The 15,760-nt window shown below is 40.6% G+C and overlaps 1 protein-coding gene across 6 annotated transcripts in view; it reads left to right on the top strand.

Annotated features, from left to right (window-relative positions):
• The window catches only part of CLASP1 (cytoplasmic linker associated protein 1), a 333,527-nt gene that overhangs the window by 222,106 nt on the left and 95,661 nt on the right, over positions 1-15,760 (top strand). For 2 of the 6 annotated variants that reach the window (XM_011983418.1, XM_011983421.1), the window contains 6 exons: positions 2,501-2,560; positions 3,361-3,438; positions 5,225-5,392; positions 5,925-5,974; positions 6,741-6,911; positions 9,293-9,316. In XM_011983418.1, coding sequence (XP_011838808.1) covers positions 2,501-2,560; positions 3,361-3,438; positions 5,225-5,392; positions 5,925-5,974; positions 6,741-6,911; positions 9,293-9,316 — 551 coding nt within the window. Of the gene's footprint in view, positions 1-2,500; positions 2,561-3,360; positions 3,439-5,224; positions 5,393-5,924; positions 5,975-6,707; positions 6,912-8,758; positions 8,807-9,292; positions 9,317-15,760 lie in introns of all 6 variants that reach the window. The other 4 variants (XM_011983417.1, XM_011983420.1, XM_011983419.1 and 1 more) reach the window with 3 other exon arrangements.

Below are 15,760 nucleotides of genomic sequence, written 5' to 3' on the forward strand. Positions count from 1 at the left end.
ATGTATTCATTTATTCATTAAGCCATATTGTAATCCAAAGCTGCTTTAATGATTTACCGTGAAAAATCGTGGCCACAGGGAATTCTCTTCCTGCATTTAGCATTTCTGGCCTTTGACACTAAATACGAGTAGCACCCCACAGTCATTGTGACAATAGAAATGCCTCCACCCTCACCAGTTTCTGAACCACACACTCAGATTGTTGTTTCTGTATTTAGCCAGTGGGTGTCAGTCAGAACTGTATGTCTTAATGCTGAGAGAAGCAATAGGGACCATCTTGCCCAGTCCCTCTGCCCTCTGCCCTCAGAAAGGGAGAGGGAGCTTAAGAGTGCAGTGTAAGCAAAGCAGTGCACCTTCTGTTACATATGCAGCCTGTGCTTAGCTTGGCTGTGTAGAATTGGTAACAAATGGATTACACACACTCTGACGGTATCATGTATATTGTGGAATTAGGAGTTCAGATACAGCAGTGATTAAAGCTTGCTGATGTTTTCCCAAGAAGCTTCATAGATGGGTTACAAATGAGCCACATTTTGAAAGATGAGTAGGAATAAGTGCAGTAAAGAGCCAAGAAAAACCCAGACTGGGAAATGCCACAGGCAAAAAGGTGAAAGTAGAATAAACATGGTCTAGATTGGGGCAGGAATAGGGAAGGTGATGGTGAGGAATGGGTGTGTGTGTAGTTGGTGTCTTTTCCTTTGAAAAGACTTGCTTACCCCTCTGGCCCCACCACTGCCAGCCCTAGGACCAAGCTGCAGGGCTCTCCTGTGAGCTGCTGGAGCCCCAAACAGTCTAGCAATGTGACTGTTTGTCTCTTTTGTTCTCTGTGCTGTGTCTTGGTTATCATTGGATCTCCAGCATCTGACACACGGTAAAGGGTTAGTAAATAATTATTTTTATTTATTTATTTTTGAAACAGGGTCTGACTTGGTTGCCTAAACTGGAATGCAGTGGTGCAATCATAGTTCACTGCAGTCTCAAACTTCTGGGCCCAAGCAATCCACCCACCTCAGCTTCCTAAATAGCTAGGACTTTATTAGCGCATGCCGCCGTGCCCAACTAATTTTTTTTTTTGAGGCAGAGTCTCGCTCTGTCACCCAGGCTGGAGTAGGCGCGATCTCGGCTCACTGCAAGCTCCGCCTCCCAGGTTCACGCCATTCTCCTGCCTTAGTCTCCCGAGTAGCTGAGACTACAGGTGCCCGCCACCGTGCCCGGCTAATTTTTTGTATTTTTAGTAGAGATGGGGTTTCACTGTGTCAGCCAGGATGGTCTTGATCTCCTGACCTCATGATCCGCCCGTCTTGGCCTCCCAAAGTGGTGGGATTACAAGCGTGAGCCACTGCACCTGGCCCAACTAATTAAAAAAAAAAAAAAATTTGTAGAGAGATGTCTCACTTTGTTGCCTAGGCTGATCTCAAACGCCTGACTTCAAGTGATCCTCCTGTCTTGCCCTCCCAAAGTGCTGGGATTACAGGCATGAGCTGCTGCTCCCAGCCTTGATGTATTGAATGATTGTGTATGGATTATAAGTTGTGAATTGGGAAGATTGTAGGAAAGAAAGACTGGTCATTTCTTTAGAGAAAGATTTTACTTCTGATTTGTGTGTTCTTGAATGGGTTCCTAGGACTATTAGGATTTATTCATACAAAAATAGAAATGCTAGACTTAGGAAAAAGAAAATTTTATTTATTTGTTTGTTTGTTTATTTGACAGAGTTTTGCTCTGTCGCCCAGGCTGGAGTGCAGTGACATGATCTCGGCTCACTGCAACCTCTGCCTCCCAGGTTCAAGTGATTCTCCTATCTTGGCCTCCCAAAGTGCTGGGATTACAGGCATGCGCCTCTGTGCCCAGCCAGAAAAAGAAAATTTTGTAGAGGTAGAACCTGAAGTGGTGATGTAATCTAAATTGTTTTTGTACACAAATCAGACCAAGAAAAATCATAAAAGTGAAAAGGCTTAAAGAAGAATGCTGAAAGGTTGGTCAGAGGAAAGCACAGTAGTTGGAGAAAATCCATTGTAAGCACTACTTAGGGCCTTCTTAGCATGAAAATATAGAGAGCACTTAGTTTTTCAAGGTACTTTTAACTTTTTTTGTGCAAAGCATTTTCTGAAATTAATGCAAAGACCTGATTCTGTCGTGTTTCTTGATCTTCTGTGCATGCGTACATTTTCTATTAACATATTACTTAGGATAGTGTAAAAACGAATGACAGTGGTAAGTCCTTTTAGTGATGTTGCCATGAAGTGCAAGCTTCTGATTGGAGAGAAATGCTTGGATCCTGGCCCTGTGTCCCTGTGGTACCAGTAGGTGCTTCATTACTTTCATTTGCTTTGGTTTTTAGTCAGTTCTGATTCATTCTTTATGTTCTGTTTTTCTAATCACAAAAATCAGAAGAAATTTACTAATTATAAAAAGCAGTATTGGGTCACTTAAGAAAAATGCTGTTTCATTTTCACTAAAATATATATTAATAAGTTGTGTATTTCTTAATACTTTTTAGGCGCTGTTTTGAATTTTTAGATTTGCTTTTACAAGAATGGCAGACACATTCACTAGAACGGTGAGCATCTGGTTTGAAACCATTTTTCCCTCTGAATTGAATCTTGAGAGTGAATGCTTTGGTGAGTGGTCCAGCTGGCTTTCTGTAAGAATGGAGGAATATATGCGTTTGTTTTCATGACTACGTCTGTTGTTTTACTGATGTTGGTCACATAATATTCGCAGACACTTTTAGTGAATTTCATTGGTTGAAATACTACTATGTCCGTGTGCATTCTGACAGCTGCAGAGCCAGTAGAAACTCTTACTGACTCTGGCCCTGCTGCTTGACATCCCCTTCAGTTCCCATGAGGTAACTGTTTAAAGTTGCTGTTAGTAGACAAGTTGTAGCTGTTAGGTCCTTCAAGGAATTTCATTCATTTGAAAGTTTTCTTTTTCTCCCTCTGTATTTAATGTAGACAGCCTATTCAATATTTAGGTCATTATCTCATAATTTCCTTAGAAACTAGTTCTGATATGAAAAACACAAGATTTTGTTTTTGGGGTTCATAAAAGATTGAGCTGTAAGTGCAAATTTTGAAAAATCAGCTTTTGTTTTTAAAAAAAATCCCACAAGAGAATAGAGTTATGAAAGTCTTTAGGTATGGATGGGTTGGAGTGGAGCTAGGGTGTTGGGGCAGGGCTGAAAATTAAAGGATTGTAGGAGTGCTCTGCTTTGCCCAGCCACCTGGGAATTGACCAGCCTTGGCACAGAGACTCCCAGCTCCATGTTGCTATTTGGAAGTTATTTCTCCCACCTGGTTTCATCCGCATTAAACCATACATTTATGATTGTTACTGCTTTCTTTTCTAAATATCTAGACACATATCAGTATTAGCTGAAACAATAAAGAAGGGAATACATGATGCTGATTCCGAAGCAAGAATAGAAGCCAGAAAGTAAGTTTTTATTGTACCCCACTTTTTAAATTAACTTCTTCTGTATTTCACATGAATTATATGGATTGCCTTATTAAAAACTTGTTAAGTTACTTGAACATATTTGTTAACCATGAATTTTAAACATGACCCCCAATAGGCCATTTTGGAATATTTCTGTCTTTTTTAAATAACATCACTCAACCTTGTGAATAAACAGGACTGAGGGAGACAAAAGAATGCTCATTTTTACATTCATCACAAATTATCACATAGCTCTGGAAGGCACTTGTATACATGCTCAATGTATTCATTTATTCATTAAGCCATATTGTAATCCAAAGCTGCTTTAATGATTTACCATGAAAAATCGTGGCCACAGGGAATTCTCTTCCTGCAGTCACTTCTTTGCAAGCATCTGTGATTCCTTGGTGTGAATCATATTAAGGGGAGCTGAATTGACCTAATGCCTGGGATTATCACAGTGATAACTTGCTGTTTCTGTCTCACAAATGAGGTACTTTTGCCATTAGGACTGTTTCCTCCAATCATGTGGGCATGGCCTCTGTATTTGTTACCTCCTTGGAAATTTTTTTTTTTTTTTGAGATGGAGTCTCACTTTGTCACCCAGGCTGGAGTGCAGTGACACAATCTCGGCTCACTGCAAGCTCTGCCTCCTGGGTTCTCGCCATTCTCCTACCTCAGCCTCCCCAGTAGCTGGGACTACAGGTGCCCGCCACCACGCCTGGCTAAGTTTTTGTATTTTTAGTAGAGTCATGGTTTCACCATGTTAGCCAGGATGATCTCAATCTCCTGACCTCATGATCTGCCCGCTTTGGCCTCCCAAAGTGCTAGGATTACAGGTGTGAGCCTCTGCGTCTGGCCTTGGAAATAATTTTTGCTACTGTGGCTGTAAATACCAGAAGTTTGATATTAAGACATTCTCTCTTGGGCAGTGCATCGATAACTGCTGCCAATGTTGCATCTGTGGTTTTTTTTTGAATTTACTCTCGTAGTTGACCAACTCTCCTAATTGATACATGCTAAAATCTAATCTGCATCATTATGGTTTTGCTTAGCTGCAGTGATGCATCCTGATCTAGTACTTGTTGATCTTTGACTGCCTTCACAGTTAAATTATATTTCACTTGTTTCTGAGCTTATTATAACTATGAAGTGTTCGTGCCAATTTTTTCTTGGCTGGTTTCTACCAAAATAAGTGACATAATTAGTCATTGCTGAAAACTATTAGGAATAGATTTGTTAATAATCTGTTTATGCTGTTTTTATCCTTGTATTGGACCCTTCCCATCCCCAGCCCATTTTTTTCTTGGTCTTTAGTCATAATGTGATACCGATTTCAAGTAGCTCTGAACATTTTAAAATTTTTCTTTTGCACATGTTACCTAAGGCAATTTTAAATACTTTATATCAAGAGATGTGTAATTGAATTTATAATAGCTGCCATTTTAATGAGCCTGTCCTGTGTTCTAGGTATAGTCCTAGATGTTTAGCTGCACCTTCCCCAAGATTCCCCAGTTTTGCAAGTTAGACTCTTTAATTCCCATGTTATAAATGAGGCTGACGTTGAGAGAGGGTAAGTGACTTGCCCACTGTCTAAAAGACAGTAAAATTGTGAGGCTGGGATTCGTACCAGGTCTCCTTTGTTCACCCTCTCCTCCTGCTACTATTAGCAGCTAAACTGAGGCTTCCAGTCCTTGAAAATCCTCTGTGGTGTACTCCAGAGTTCAGCGAAAGACCTGTGTGGATCCTTGGATTAGAACAGGATTTTGTGTGTTTCCTCTAGATGTTACTGGGGTTTCCACAGTCACTTCAGCAGAGAAGCAGAGCACTTATACCACACCTTGGAGTCCTCCTACCAGAAAGCCCTGCAGTCCCACCTGAAGAACTCAGACAGCATAGTGTCTCTGCCTCAGTCAGACCGCTCGTCTTCCAGCTCTCAAGAGAGTCTAAAGTAAGGGATTCATCTTTGCTTATGATTCTCGTGAGAATTTGTGTTTCAAAGTTTGTCGCATGAGAACACAAATTCTAGCTATGTTTTTACATGTGTGCTTGTTACAACACCCGCTTACTTCAGGTAGATCCTGGTGCAAAGTAAGATACCACCACGGAGTGGTAAGAAATGGGTTGCTTTGGTCTCTACCATGCTATTTTTCAGTTAAATTTATATGGCAGTCCTAGAATACAGTTTTAGAGTAACATAAGTGAATTATGGAGTAGTGTGAACTATACACACCAGTGCTTCAGAGAGTCTTCTCAGAGGATGTAAGTGTGAACCTGGAGACAAGTTTGGAAATGGAGGGCGTTCAAACTCCGTGAATTAATATATTGTCATCTCTGCTCTGTGTTTGATTTCTGTCTATAGTGACTATTTCACTGTCTGTGTTTGAAATAATTCTTCATCGTAATAATTTCCTGTTGTAGTTTGTATTTGTATTAATTCGGATAAAGTACATGTAATAAATAGTATACATCTTTACTTTTAGTCGTCCGCTGTCTGCCAAAAGAAGTCCCACTGGAAGTACCACATCTAGAGGTGAGACTGACAGCCGCGGAGAAGGCCTGTTCTCGGCTCTGGTGGTCTGTACGTGCAGCTGTGAGAGGCTGCCCAGGCACGGGAGGCCGGCAGCCTGCTCTCAGTTCCTTCTTAGGCTTGAACATAGCCTGCTGTGCCCTGCTCTGACTCTCCGGCAGAGCTCCGCTTTGTCAGGGCCACTCACTGCTGAGGACAACATTGACGGGGTGACTTAGGAATAAAGCTCTGTGACCTTTTCTCCCCACCTCCCCTGCATGTTGACACTGCCACAAACTGCGCCTCCTGTCTCTGATCCTTTGATGAGACAGTGAAGACATCTTGGTGGCATTTTGAGCAGCAGCAGCAGTGTGGTGGTGGTTAGTGGTGGGAGAGTGGCGTGTTCCAGAAGGAGGAGGGTGTCTAGGTAAGAGGGCGTGGCGCAGTTATGTCATTTCATGAGGAGACTCCATATACGTGAGCATTTTTTCCCTATCTCACTTCTTCATAGCAAGCAGAAACATGGTCCATTTCCTTGGGGTTTATAGTCTTCGATAACAAGAAAACAAATGTAATTGATACATTACAGTTGAGGTCACTTTTAGTTTCCTTCAGCATTGCCTGAACTCTCTTCTGGGACCAGGAAAAACTGTTGGTCAGTTTTTTATGCTCCAACATTTGTTAAAATGTGGTATTTGTTTTCAGGAAAGCAAAACAACATCAAACTTTAGCAGTGTATTTTCAAAATTCTATGTAGTCCTTATTCATATTTCCTCCTTTATCACTAAAGCTTCTACAGTTAGTACCAAATCTGTGTCAACGACTGGGTCCCTCCAGCGATCTCGAAGTGATATTGATGTGAATGCAGCAGCCAGTGCCAAATCCAAAGTCTCCTCATCTGCGGGCACGACGCCTTTCAGCTCTGCAGCGGCTTTGCCTCCAGGGTCATACGCATCCTTAGGTAACCACACCACTGTCACCCTTTCCCTCCTGCACTGCTCTGCGAGAGATGACTCTTACCTCTTAGCAAAATACAAAAACCCATGATTGAGGCAAGTCTCACTGTTGCAGGGCTACTGTTATCTAAGTAGCTTTGTGCGCTTGCTGCTGATCAGCCAGCTACCCTTGTTGAGTGTCCCTTTCTTTGGTGCATCATCCGTTTTAGTGATGAGTAAGTACACAGTACATGCGTGCTCAGAGGGTGGGTGGCACTGAGCACATCCTTTCCTCAACTCTTCCTCCTCCTCCGTGGCAAGCCCAGCCACCTCCCATATTGTCAAAGCTAAGTTTTTTCCACCTCTGACTCTGGTGGGAGCAGAGCCAGCAGGTTCAGTGAGGGATTCACCAAAGGTAGTGTAGTTAGGTATTTCTCAATTTGAGAATATAACCAGAGCTGGCAGGGATCATTGGATTGGGTTGTGGGGAATGGCAGGAGGAATCTGAAGGAATGTAATGAGCTCATGAATCAGCATAATCCTGTCTGTGCAAACGAGTGTTGTCCTTCCATGTATCACGTTGGGAGGAGCATGCCTTCTGAGGATTGCCCAAAAATGTTTTTAAAAAATTACTTTCAAAATTTTTACTATCTCACATAGTGACAAATCAGCTACTCATATTTTTCAGCAAATGCTTAACACGTACTATGTGTCAGGCTAATTGTTTGTTTCGTTTTGTTTTTGTAAGAGCCAATTCATCCAAAGCCAGAATCTAAGGATTTAGCTGGATTGGTTCTAGTTTAGATTTTACGGAAATGAACAAAATTTAAACTTCCTGAAATATTGAGATGGAGTTACTCATGTAACTTTCAAACAAATTCCGGAGTCAGTTCTAAAACTAATGTTCAGAAAACGTTTCCAACGTTGGAAGTACAGTGAACAAATAGCATTCAGAGAAGATTTTAGGGTCTGCCATTTATTAGCTCTGTAACCTGGAGCAGGCCATGGAATCTGTAAGTCTATTTTCCATACCTGCAGATTACTTGTAATAATAGCCACCTAACTCATATATGAGGCAAAACAAAATTATATAAAGATTCTTTATAAACTATTGTCCTGTAAGGTGGAAGACAGCTTGATTGTGATAGGAACATTATTAATTTGGAAGATACGTGTTCTGGAACATCTGCTCAGTCAGTCTTGTTTTTATGGAAATACCTCATACACACATGACAATTGAGAAGAAGCAATGTCATTAAGAACTCTCTTTTTTAAATCGTTTTAACTATTCCAGCATTATGTAGGAGTGTTGTCCATATGTAACCATTGAGAAAAGAAAGGAGAAGTAACAACTCTTCCCTCCTACGCTGAATTAGTTCTGTTAATTTTAGTTTAGTTTTTCAGCACTTACCTATGCTTTAGTATATTAGATCCACCTTTAGTATTTGTAATTAGTGTTTGTTTCATTGCTGGAAAAAGTGAGTAAAAATCAGCCATTAAAATACTCAGTGTTTTTGTTTTTCTGTCTGTATTTGGAGTGTTTGAATATGACTGGTATAGACTTCCCCCAGTGCTAGTGAAAGCCCTCACATCTTTTGGTATGATAATATGGAACTGACCCTTCAGAAGCACTGATGGTAAGTTTTCAGTCAAGTATTAACCTCTTCAAAGAACGAGACTGGAGTATTCAAATTCTCTGTTTCCTGAGAATTCTACCTCAATTTCCCTTATTTTGTCCCCAAACGAAAACACCAAAAAATTGAAATATAGCACAATCCTAGTGAGAATTTGTTACAGTTGCTACTTAGGTTGACACGTGACATCTTTGCAAAAGTGTAGCATTAAAGCTGATGATCCTTTTCCAAACTTCTAGAGTCCAGACACATGAGGGAAGACATGGAGTACATAGGCCTGGACTCAGGTACCATGCTCGACAGCTTTCGCTGCTGGACGTGTAGTTGGGATAGGCATTGCTAGAGCAAGCTTCTCTGAGCTTCTTACTTGGCTCTGCCCTTTGGGTAACTCTTCAGTATTTTATCTTCTAGTTCCTCCTCTCTGCCCTGTTCTGCTGGTACTTTCTTCCAAGAAAAAGGAACTCTTAAGAGGATTAGAGTTGGCTAAAACAAAAAACAATCTTTCTTTCAACTGTGGCACTACCCTGGGTTGCCCTTCTATGTTGTATTTTCCAAAGGCAAAAAAACCATTATGCTATGTCAAGCTAATTTCAATACAAGGCACACTTACTTGCTTCAGACTCTGCTTTGCTGTTGAACTTTTTTCCCTTTTAATTTTGTTTTAAATTGTACTTTTGCTTTTTTAGTAGCTAATAACATTTGGCTTTTTAATTTTTTGAATGTTACTAACTGTTCCCTGTTATCCCTTCCCTTGTTTTTTAATTTGCTTAAAGATGGTACTACCACTAAAGCGGAGGGTAAGCGGTTTGTTTCTGTGATTGAGGTGTGTCTCACTTTCTCTGGTCCTCTGTTCTCACCGAGTGTTGCCCAGTACCCACTTGTCCTCACCAAGGTCCCTGCATGAGATGTTGCACGCTGTCCCTCCTCCTCTCTTTTCATTCTGTCTCCATTGGGTTTTTGCCCTACCTCTACCTAAGTTCTCCTTCCCTTTCTTGTTCAGTCTTTGTTCTTGTGAATTTTAGCACTAAAGTATGCTGTGCGTGGTTTTTCATGCTGAGTCCACACTCTGGGGAGGAGCGTCGATGTCACACTGTGTGCTGCTGTCCTCATGGACTGCCTGTCTTGGGTTTTCTTACTCCTGAAGCACTACCTTAGCTTTTGTTTCCTTTTCTTTCCTTTTGTGCTTTTGTGGGCCTCTCAGGATTTGCCTTTCCTGTTTTGAAAGTAAATTTCAATGTCAATTATTCAGACTAAAGGCTGGTAAACGTTTTCTAACAGGTAATTTAAAGAAATTAAAAAAAAAAAATTTTTTTCTCTCCTCTAAAGGTACTACTGACTTACTTGATGCTATTTTTTATTTGTCTCATGGACACACGCCCCATTCATTTATTTACTCTCATTCATCCCCTCATCAACCATGTATTAAATGCCTTCCATGTGCCGTGTTTTGTATTACACACCAAGGATATAACAATGCTGAAAGAAATAGGCATATCCAGATCCACTTTATTTTCTTTTTTATGCCATTCTCAAGAAGCTCTTCCTATTTTTGCGTTACCTTTAGAATTTTAGACATAGTTGTTTTAGTCTCTGCAGGTTTTTGATAAGTGCATATAAGACAATATTATTCCTTTGCTAGATAGAACGCGTGATAATGCTTTAAGTAATTGAAATTTAGAGGAACAGTCTCTGCCTAAATAGAGGCTTAGACCCACCAACCTTCAGGATAATTACTTAACAATTAGGAAGAGCTAGTTCATTTTCGTATATTATTTAGTCACCCCAAAGGGCTAGCAGGCAAAGTTGGCTGGGTTTAGCTTGATGTGTGCAGCTCAGTTCCTTTAATCCATGTGTTACTTTCTAAGGACTCATAAAGGAAAGAGAGGAATGGATTTTTTTTTTTAAAGGTGAACATGGTCCCAAGATCAGTCTTTCTTAAATTTATCACATCGTGAGAATTACTTGGATGCTTACTAAAAAAATACTCTTAGCTCCTTCCCCCTGAAGATGCTGATTAAGTTTGGAAGGAACCAGAGAATCTGAATTTCTACTCAGCCTCATTGGTGGTTCTTAGGGTTGGACAAGTTTGTAAAACAAAAAATTTCCAGAATTAAAATAAAGACAAGAAACCTCTGTCCCGATGAGCACGTCATGTCTGACAGCAGAAGGCTGAGGCTGGTGTGATTGAAAAGCTGGTTGATAATTTTCTTCATTTCTTAAGCTGATAATGGGCAAATTTATGTTTCTCCTCCCCAAAGAAACAATCCTGAATGTTTTCTCAGCCTTGCTGGGAGGGGAGTAGGAGAGTGGAAGAGAATAATGTAGATGAAATGGAAAGCAAAGACATTACATGGGAAATTACATGTTTTTCCAGAATGTCGTGATTTCCATGCCTATGTAACAGAATCGAAATCAGCCTGTTGTTCCACCCAGCCCTAGAAGTTTTTAACCTTTTTTTTCCCCCCCATCAGTTCCACAGTCCTGAGTAAGGTCAGAATTGCCGCCTCAGTTATTGTACAGGAGATTAACTCTCTGGTTTTCCTTCTGCTGGGAGAAATTGCTTTTCTAGAGAGCTCAGACTCCGACAATAGAGACCCTTGCTGGAGAAGCACAGAGAGTGTCAGTGTTTGTGTACTGGGGCTGCACAGGCTGTGCCAACACCTGGCTAGTCAAGGTCTAGAGAGACCCGTGAGTCTGAACACTTCTAGGTTGTCATTGTTCTGTTGGTTTCAGCAGTGAGACTGAGAGAGCCTGTTCTGTTTAGAAACGCCACAGTGGTTTTTAGGTAAAGTCTGCAGGAAATGTCACTTGGTGCCTTTTCAATATGAGTTTTCCACCTGCATTTTTGGAATCATTATGGGCCTTTTAAAAATTTATTAATAAGTCTGTTAAATATTTTATAATCTAGCTTATGAGACAAGATGATTTTAAAACCGTTGTATGCTCTAAATTAAAAACTTACAGGGTGGGTGCAGTGGCTCACCCCTGTAATCCCAGCAGTTTGGGAGGCCAAGCAGGTGGATCACCTGAGGTCAGGAGTTCGAGACCAGCTTGACCAACATGGTGAAACCCGGTCTCTACTAAGAATACAAAAATTAGCCAGATGTGGTGGCATGCGCCTCTAGTCCCAGCTACTCAAAAGGCTGAAACAGGCCAGGCACAGTGGCTCATGCCTGTAATCCCAGCACTTTGGGAGGCCGAGGCGGGTGGATCACAAGGTCAGGAGATCGAGACCACGCTGACTAACACGGTGAAACCCCGTCTCTACTAAAAATACAAAAAATAAGCCGGGCATGGTGGTGGGCGCCTGTAGTCCCAGCTACTAGGGAGGCTGAGGCAGGAGAATGACGTGAACCCCGGAGGCGGGCCTTGCAGTGAGACGGGATCGTGCCACTGCACTCCAGCCTGGGAGACAGAGCCAGACTCTGTCTCGAAACAAAACAAAACAAAAGGCTGAAACAGGAGAATTGCTTGAACTCAGGAGGCAGAAGTTGCAGTGAGTGGAGATCATGCCACCGCATTCCAGCCTGGGCAACGGAGCAAGACTCCATCTCAAAAAAAAGAAAGAAATTTAGGCAGTACATTTGAGTTTATTGGCAATTTTATTACTATAGTAATTGAGAAAAATATATATTCCTTAGGAGCTATTCATTGTCTACATCAAGGAATCCTAACACTTATGGCTAATTAGAAAAATACTTTTTGTAAAGAACAAAAAACTCAACTTCTGGATGAAAGTTTATTTTTAGGTTATTGTCTTCAGTATATTATGTTCAGTAATTTTGGAGATTTTGATGAGGGAAACATAATGTCTTTTATGTTGCACATGAGGAAGTTTATGATTAGATTGTCAATATGGTAAATGAATGCATTCTCATACTTTTTTAAAAAGCTGTTATGCTTAGGAAAAGCATTCATATTTTTCCCCAAATAAGTAACTTTAAATGAAAAGTTACAGTGCTTGGAATGGCCTGTGGGACTGACAACCATTGTTTGTTTTGGGGAATAATCATGTTTATTAAAATGTTGTCAAAAGCCATATCAACTTAACTTTCGGTGTTTTTAATTAAGATTACACAATAAAAACCATATAGCCTTGTCTTCAGGAAAAAGAACTTAGATTTTAGTACAGTTTTACTGGGAAATAAAATGTAAAAAATTATCCAAGAACTGTAAATTTTAGGTAATTGGTCTTTTTATACAATGGGAAAAGTATACATGTCTATATATTGAAGTAAAAGGGTGTTAAGCCTCTTTTAAATTTTTAAAATATGAAGGATTTTTTTTTTTTTTTTTAAGGCAGGGTCTTATCTGTCACCCAGGCTCTGGAGTGCAGTGGTGCTGTCACAGTTCACTGCACCCTTGACCTGCCAGGCTCAAGTGATTCTCCTGCCTCAGCTCCCTACCCTGCCCGTCAGAGGTGGGGAGCTGGGACTGCAGGCATGCACCACCATACCTGCCTGGCTAATTTTTTAATTCTTTTGTACAGATGGGGTCTCCCTATGTTGCCTAGTCTGGTCTTAAACTCCTGGGCTCAAGTCATCCTCCTACCTCAACCTCTCAAAGTGCTGGGATTACAGGTGTAAGCCACCATGCCCGGCAGGAAATTATTCTTTTGGGGAGAATAGTCATAGGTAGCGAAATTTAGAAATGATCGAGTTCCTCGGTTTTGGTTCTATGAAAGATGTCAGTGTATGAGTAAAGGCTGGTTTAATTATGCCCCCAAGCAGTGAAATGTACAACAGATAGGTGTGCCAACACGTCCCAGTGTGATGAGAACGGAGACTTACTTTGAAGACCTTTTAATTTTATAATCTGTAATCTGGGAATTTGCTGAAACATTTGAAACATGCAGGGAACAGAAAAACCCTAGTGACATGAGGCTATTTAGTGGTTTTTCATTTGCTTAACAAGGAAATAGGGAAACCAGGCCCACAAACTACACTTGGTACACAGGCTGAATTTCTCCTGGTTTGGAGTCTTTTCTAGAAGGAATGGCAATGTGAGTGAAAAAGAATCCTTAGGAGCAGTATTTAAAAGTCATGAGATGAATGATCTTTCTTCATTCCATGAAAGTTGAAGGCTTTGGGAGCCGCTGTGGCTCAAGCGGGTTGCCCTGGGACTCGAGGAGGCGAGGCTACACGTTCGAGGCCAACCTGGTCAACACTGATTAAAAAAAAAAGAAAAAGAAAGTCGAAGGCTTTGCGCTCCTCTTACAAGTCTTTGTTTTCCTCTGAGTCTGGCTTTGCTCTGGTTAGGTTTGTTTATTGTTGTGTATCTTGTTCATCCCTCCCTCCAAAATTCTTTTTGCCGTACAGTTCTTTACCTCTTTTTTTTTTTTCTGTTACTTGTGCTGACTTTTTTTCTTCCTTCACATCTATCTGCTTGTCTCTGTTACTTAATAGATCATAATACAGAACTGAAGTATATTTTTACTGTTTGTTGCTTTATTTTTATTTATTTATCTGTATTTTGAGATAGGGTGTCACTCTGTCACCTAAGTTAGAGTACAATGTCATGATCATGGCTCACTACAGCCTCGACTTCCCAGCCTCAAGTGATCCTCCCACCTCAGCCTTCCCAGTTGCTGGGACTACAGGTGTGCAACACCATGCCTTGCTAATTTTTTGTGTTTTTTTGTAGAGATAGAATTGCACCATGTTGCCCAGGCTGGTCTCAAACTCCTGGAATCAAGTGACCCTCCCTCCTTGGCCTCCCAAAGTGCTGGAATTGCAGGCGTGAGCCACTGCGCCCAGCCTGCTTGTTTCATTTATTGAAACTTTTTTCCCCTAATTACCACAGAGCATTTTATATCATCTTTTAAAAACGTACACAGGTACTCATAGTAATATTACCAAATCAATAGACTGAAAACAAAACAAAATGAAACAAAAGACACCTCTTCCTATAAAATAAATATATATCTGAGTTTTACACAACAGAGACCCTTTAAGCTGCATAGCTGTGTTCCCAAAAAAGTAAGGAAATGTTCAAAACCAAGAGGTTCACAGACTGGAGTGACAAGCTTGAAGTGATTTTTAAGGCTGTCCCTGAGGGCTCAGTTATTGATGTGACTAGCTAGACACACAGATCACAAGACCTTGAGTTGACCCAAGGTGAAGATTGAGAGTTGGCATTAAGCAGTGACAAGGGACTATATATCCATGACAAGATGGACAAGTGAGAAAAACAAAACAATACAAAAACTCCTCTCTATCTTCAAATTGATATGATGTCTGTCTTGACTTTGCCTTAGACAGAGTGGGGAAAAAAAACCCTAATCTTTTTTCATAATTTGTAACTAAGCTCTCTACTCACACAAGTTGTGGTTTTAAATTTACTTCACCTGTGGTCTTTGGAAGACTCCAAGCTAATGAACTAAAGTAGTTTGTGTTTATAGCCCCCAAGGGTGCTTGCCAGGAACAAACATTAAACTTCTGTAGCGGAAGCGGCTGTCAAATCTAATTCCTCGGGTTTCCTGCAGATGGAAATCAGCGAAGTAAGAGTTCATATGCTGAGTTATATCCATTATGAGTAAGAGGCAGCAGAGAAAAAGAATAAAAACAGAATGTACCCTTAAGGACTTAAGGATCTGTTACAAAATGTAAAATAAGTGTTTAAAAGAAATAAGAAACTTGTATTTTTTAAGGATATATACAACTTAGTAGCCAGAATAATCCTCCCAATTGAGAATGTATTACTGTTCTAGAGTAAAAGCAGTGAATCCACACAGCTTCAAACCTAAGCGTGACAGGAGCCTTGGTGTGTCAGGGCTAATGCTGGCCGTCACCCTAAACTCCTTGGGCATTTGATGTGATGATTGTGCAGAACAGAAAGGACAGAAAGCCCAAGCCCACTTAAGACCTGCATCGTCATTGGTGCACAAAAAGTTAACTCTACTAGACTGAAAAGAGCAATGGAGAAATTTGCCCATCTTAACTCTGGTACTGGTTAGAGGGGGAAAGTAATCTCCCTCGAGAATGCACAACCAAAATCTTGATGCAGGATTCTGGTCAGAATTTACATTACCTTTGTAGTCTGAAAAACCCAAATAGATAAATCATTTTAAGTTGACTGTAGATTACTTCTGTCCACAGGACACAAACAAAATCAGAGATCTTCTTTGGAGTAATTCAGCTTTAATCTAGATCTTAAAGAATTTCCATAAATTTCCAAGAAGAGTAATCATTTCATTGTCTTAACAGTTAAAGAAATAAAGTGAAATTTTAGAAAGGGAGTAA

This window comes from Mandrillus leucophaeus, unplaced genomic scaffold, assembly GCF_000951045.1.
Source record: "Mandrillus leucophaeus isolate KB7577 unplaced genomic scaffold, Mleu.le_1.0 Scaffold25, whole genome shotgun sequence".
Lineage (NCBI taxonomy): Eukaryota > Metazoa > Chordata > Mammalia > Primates > Cercopithecidae > Mandrillus > Mandrillus leucophaeus.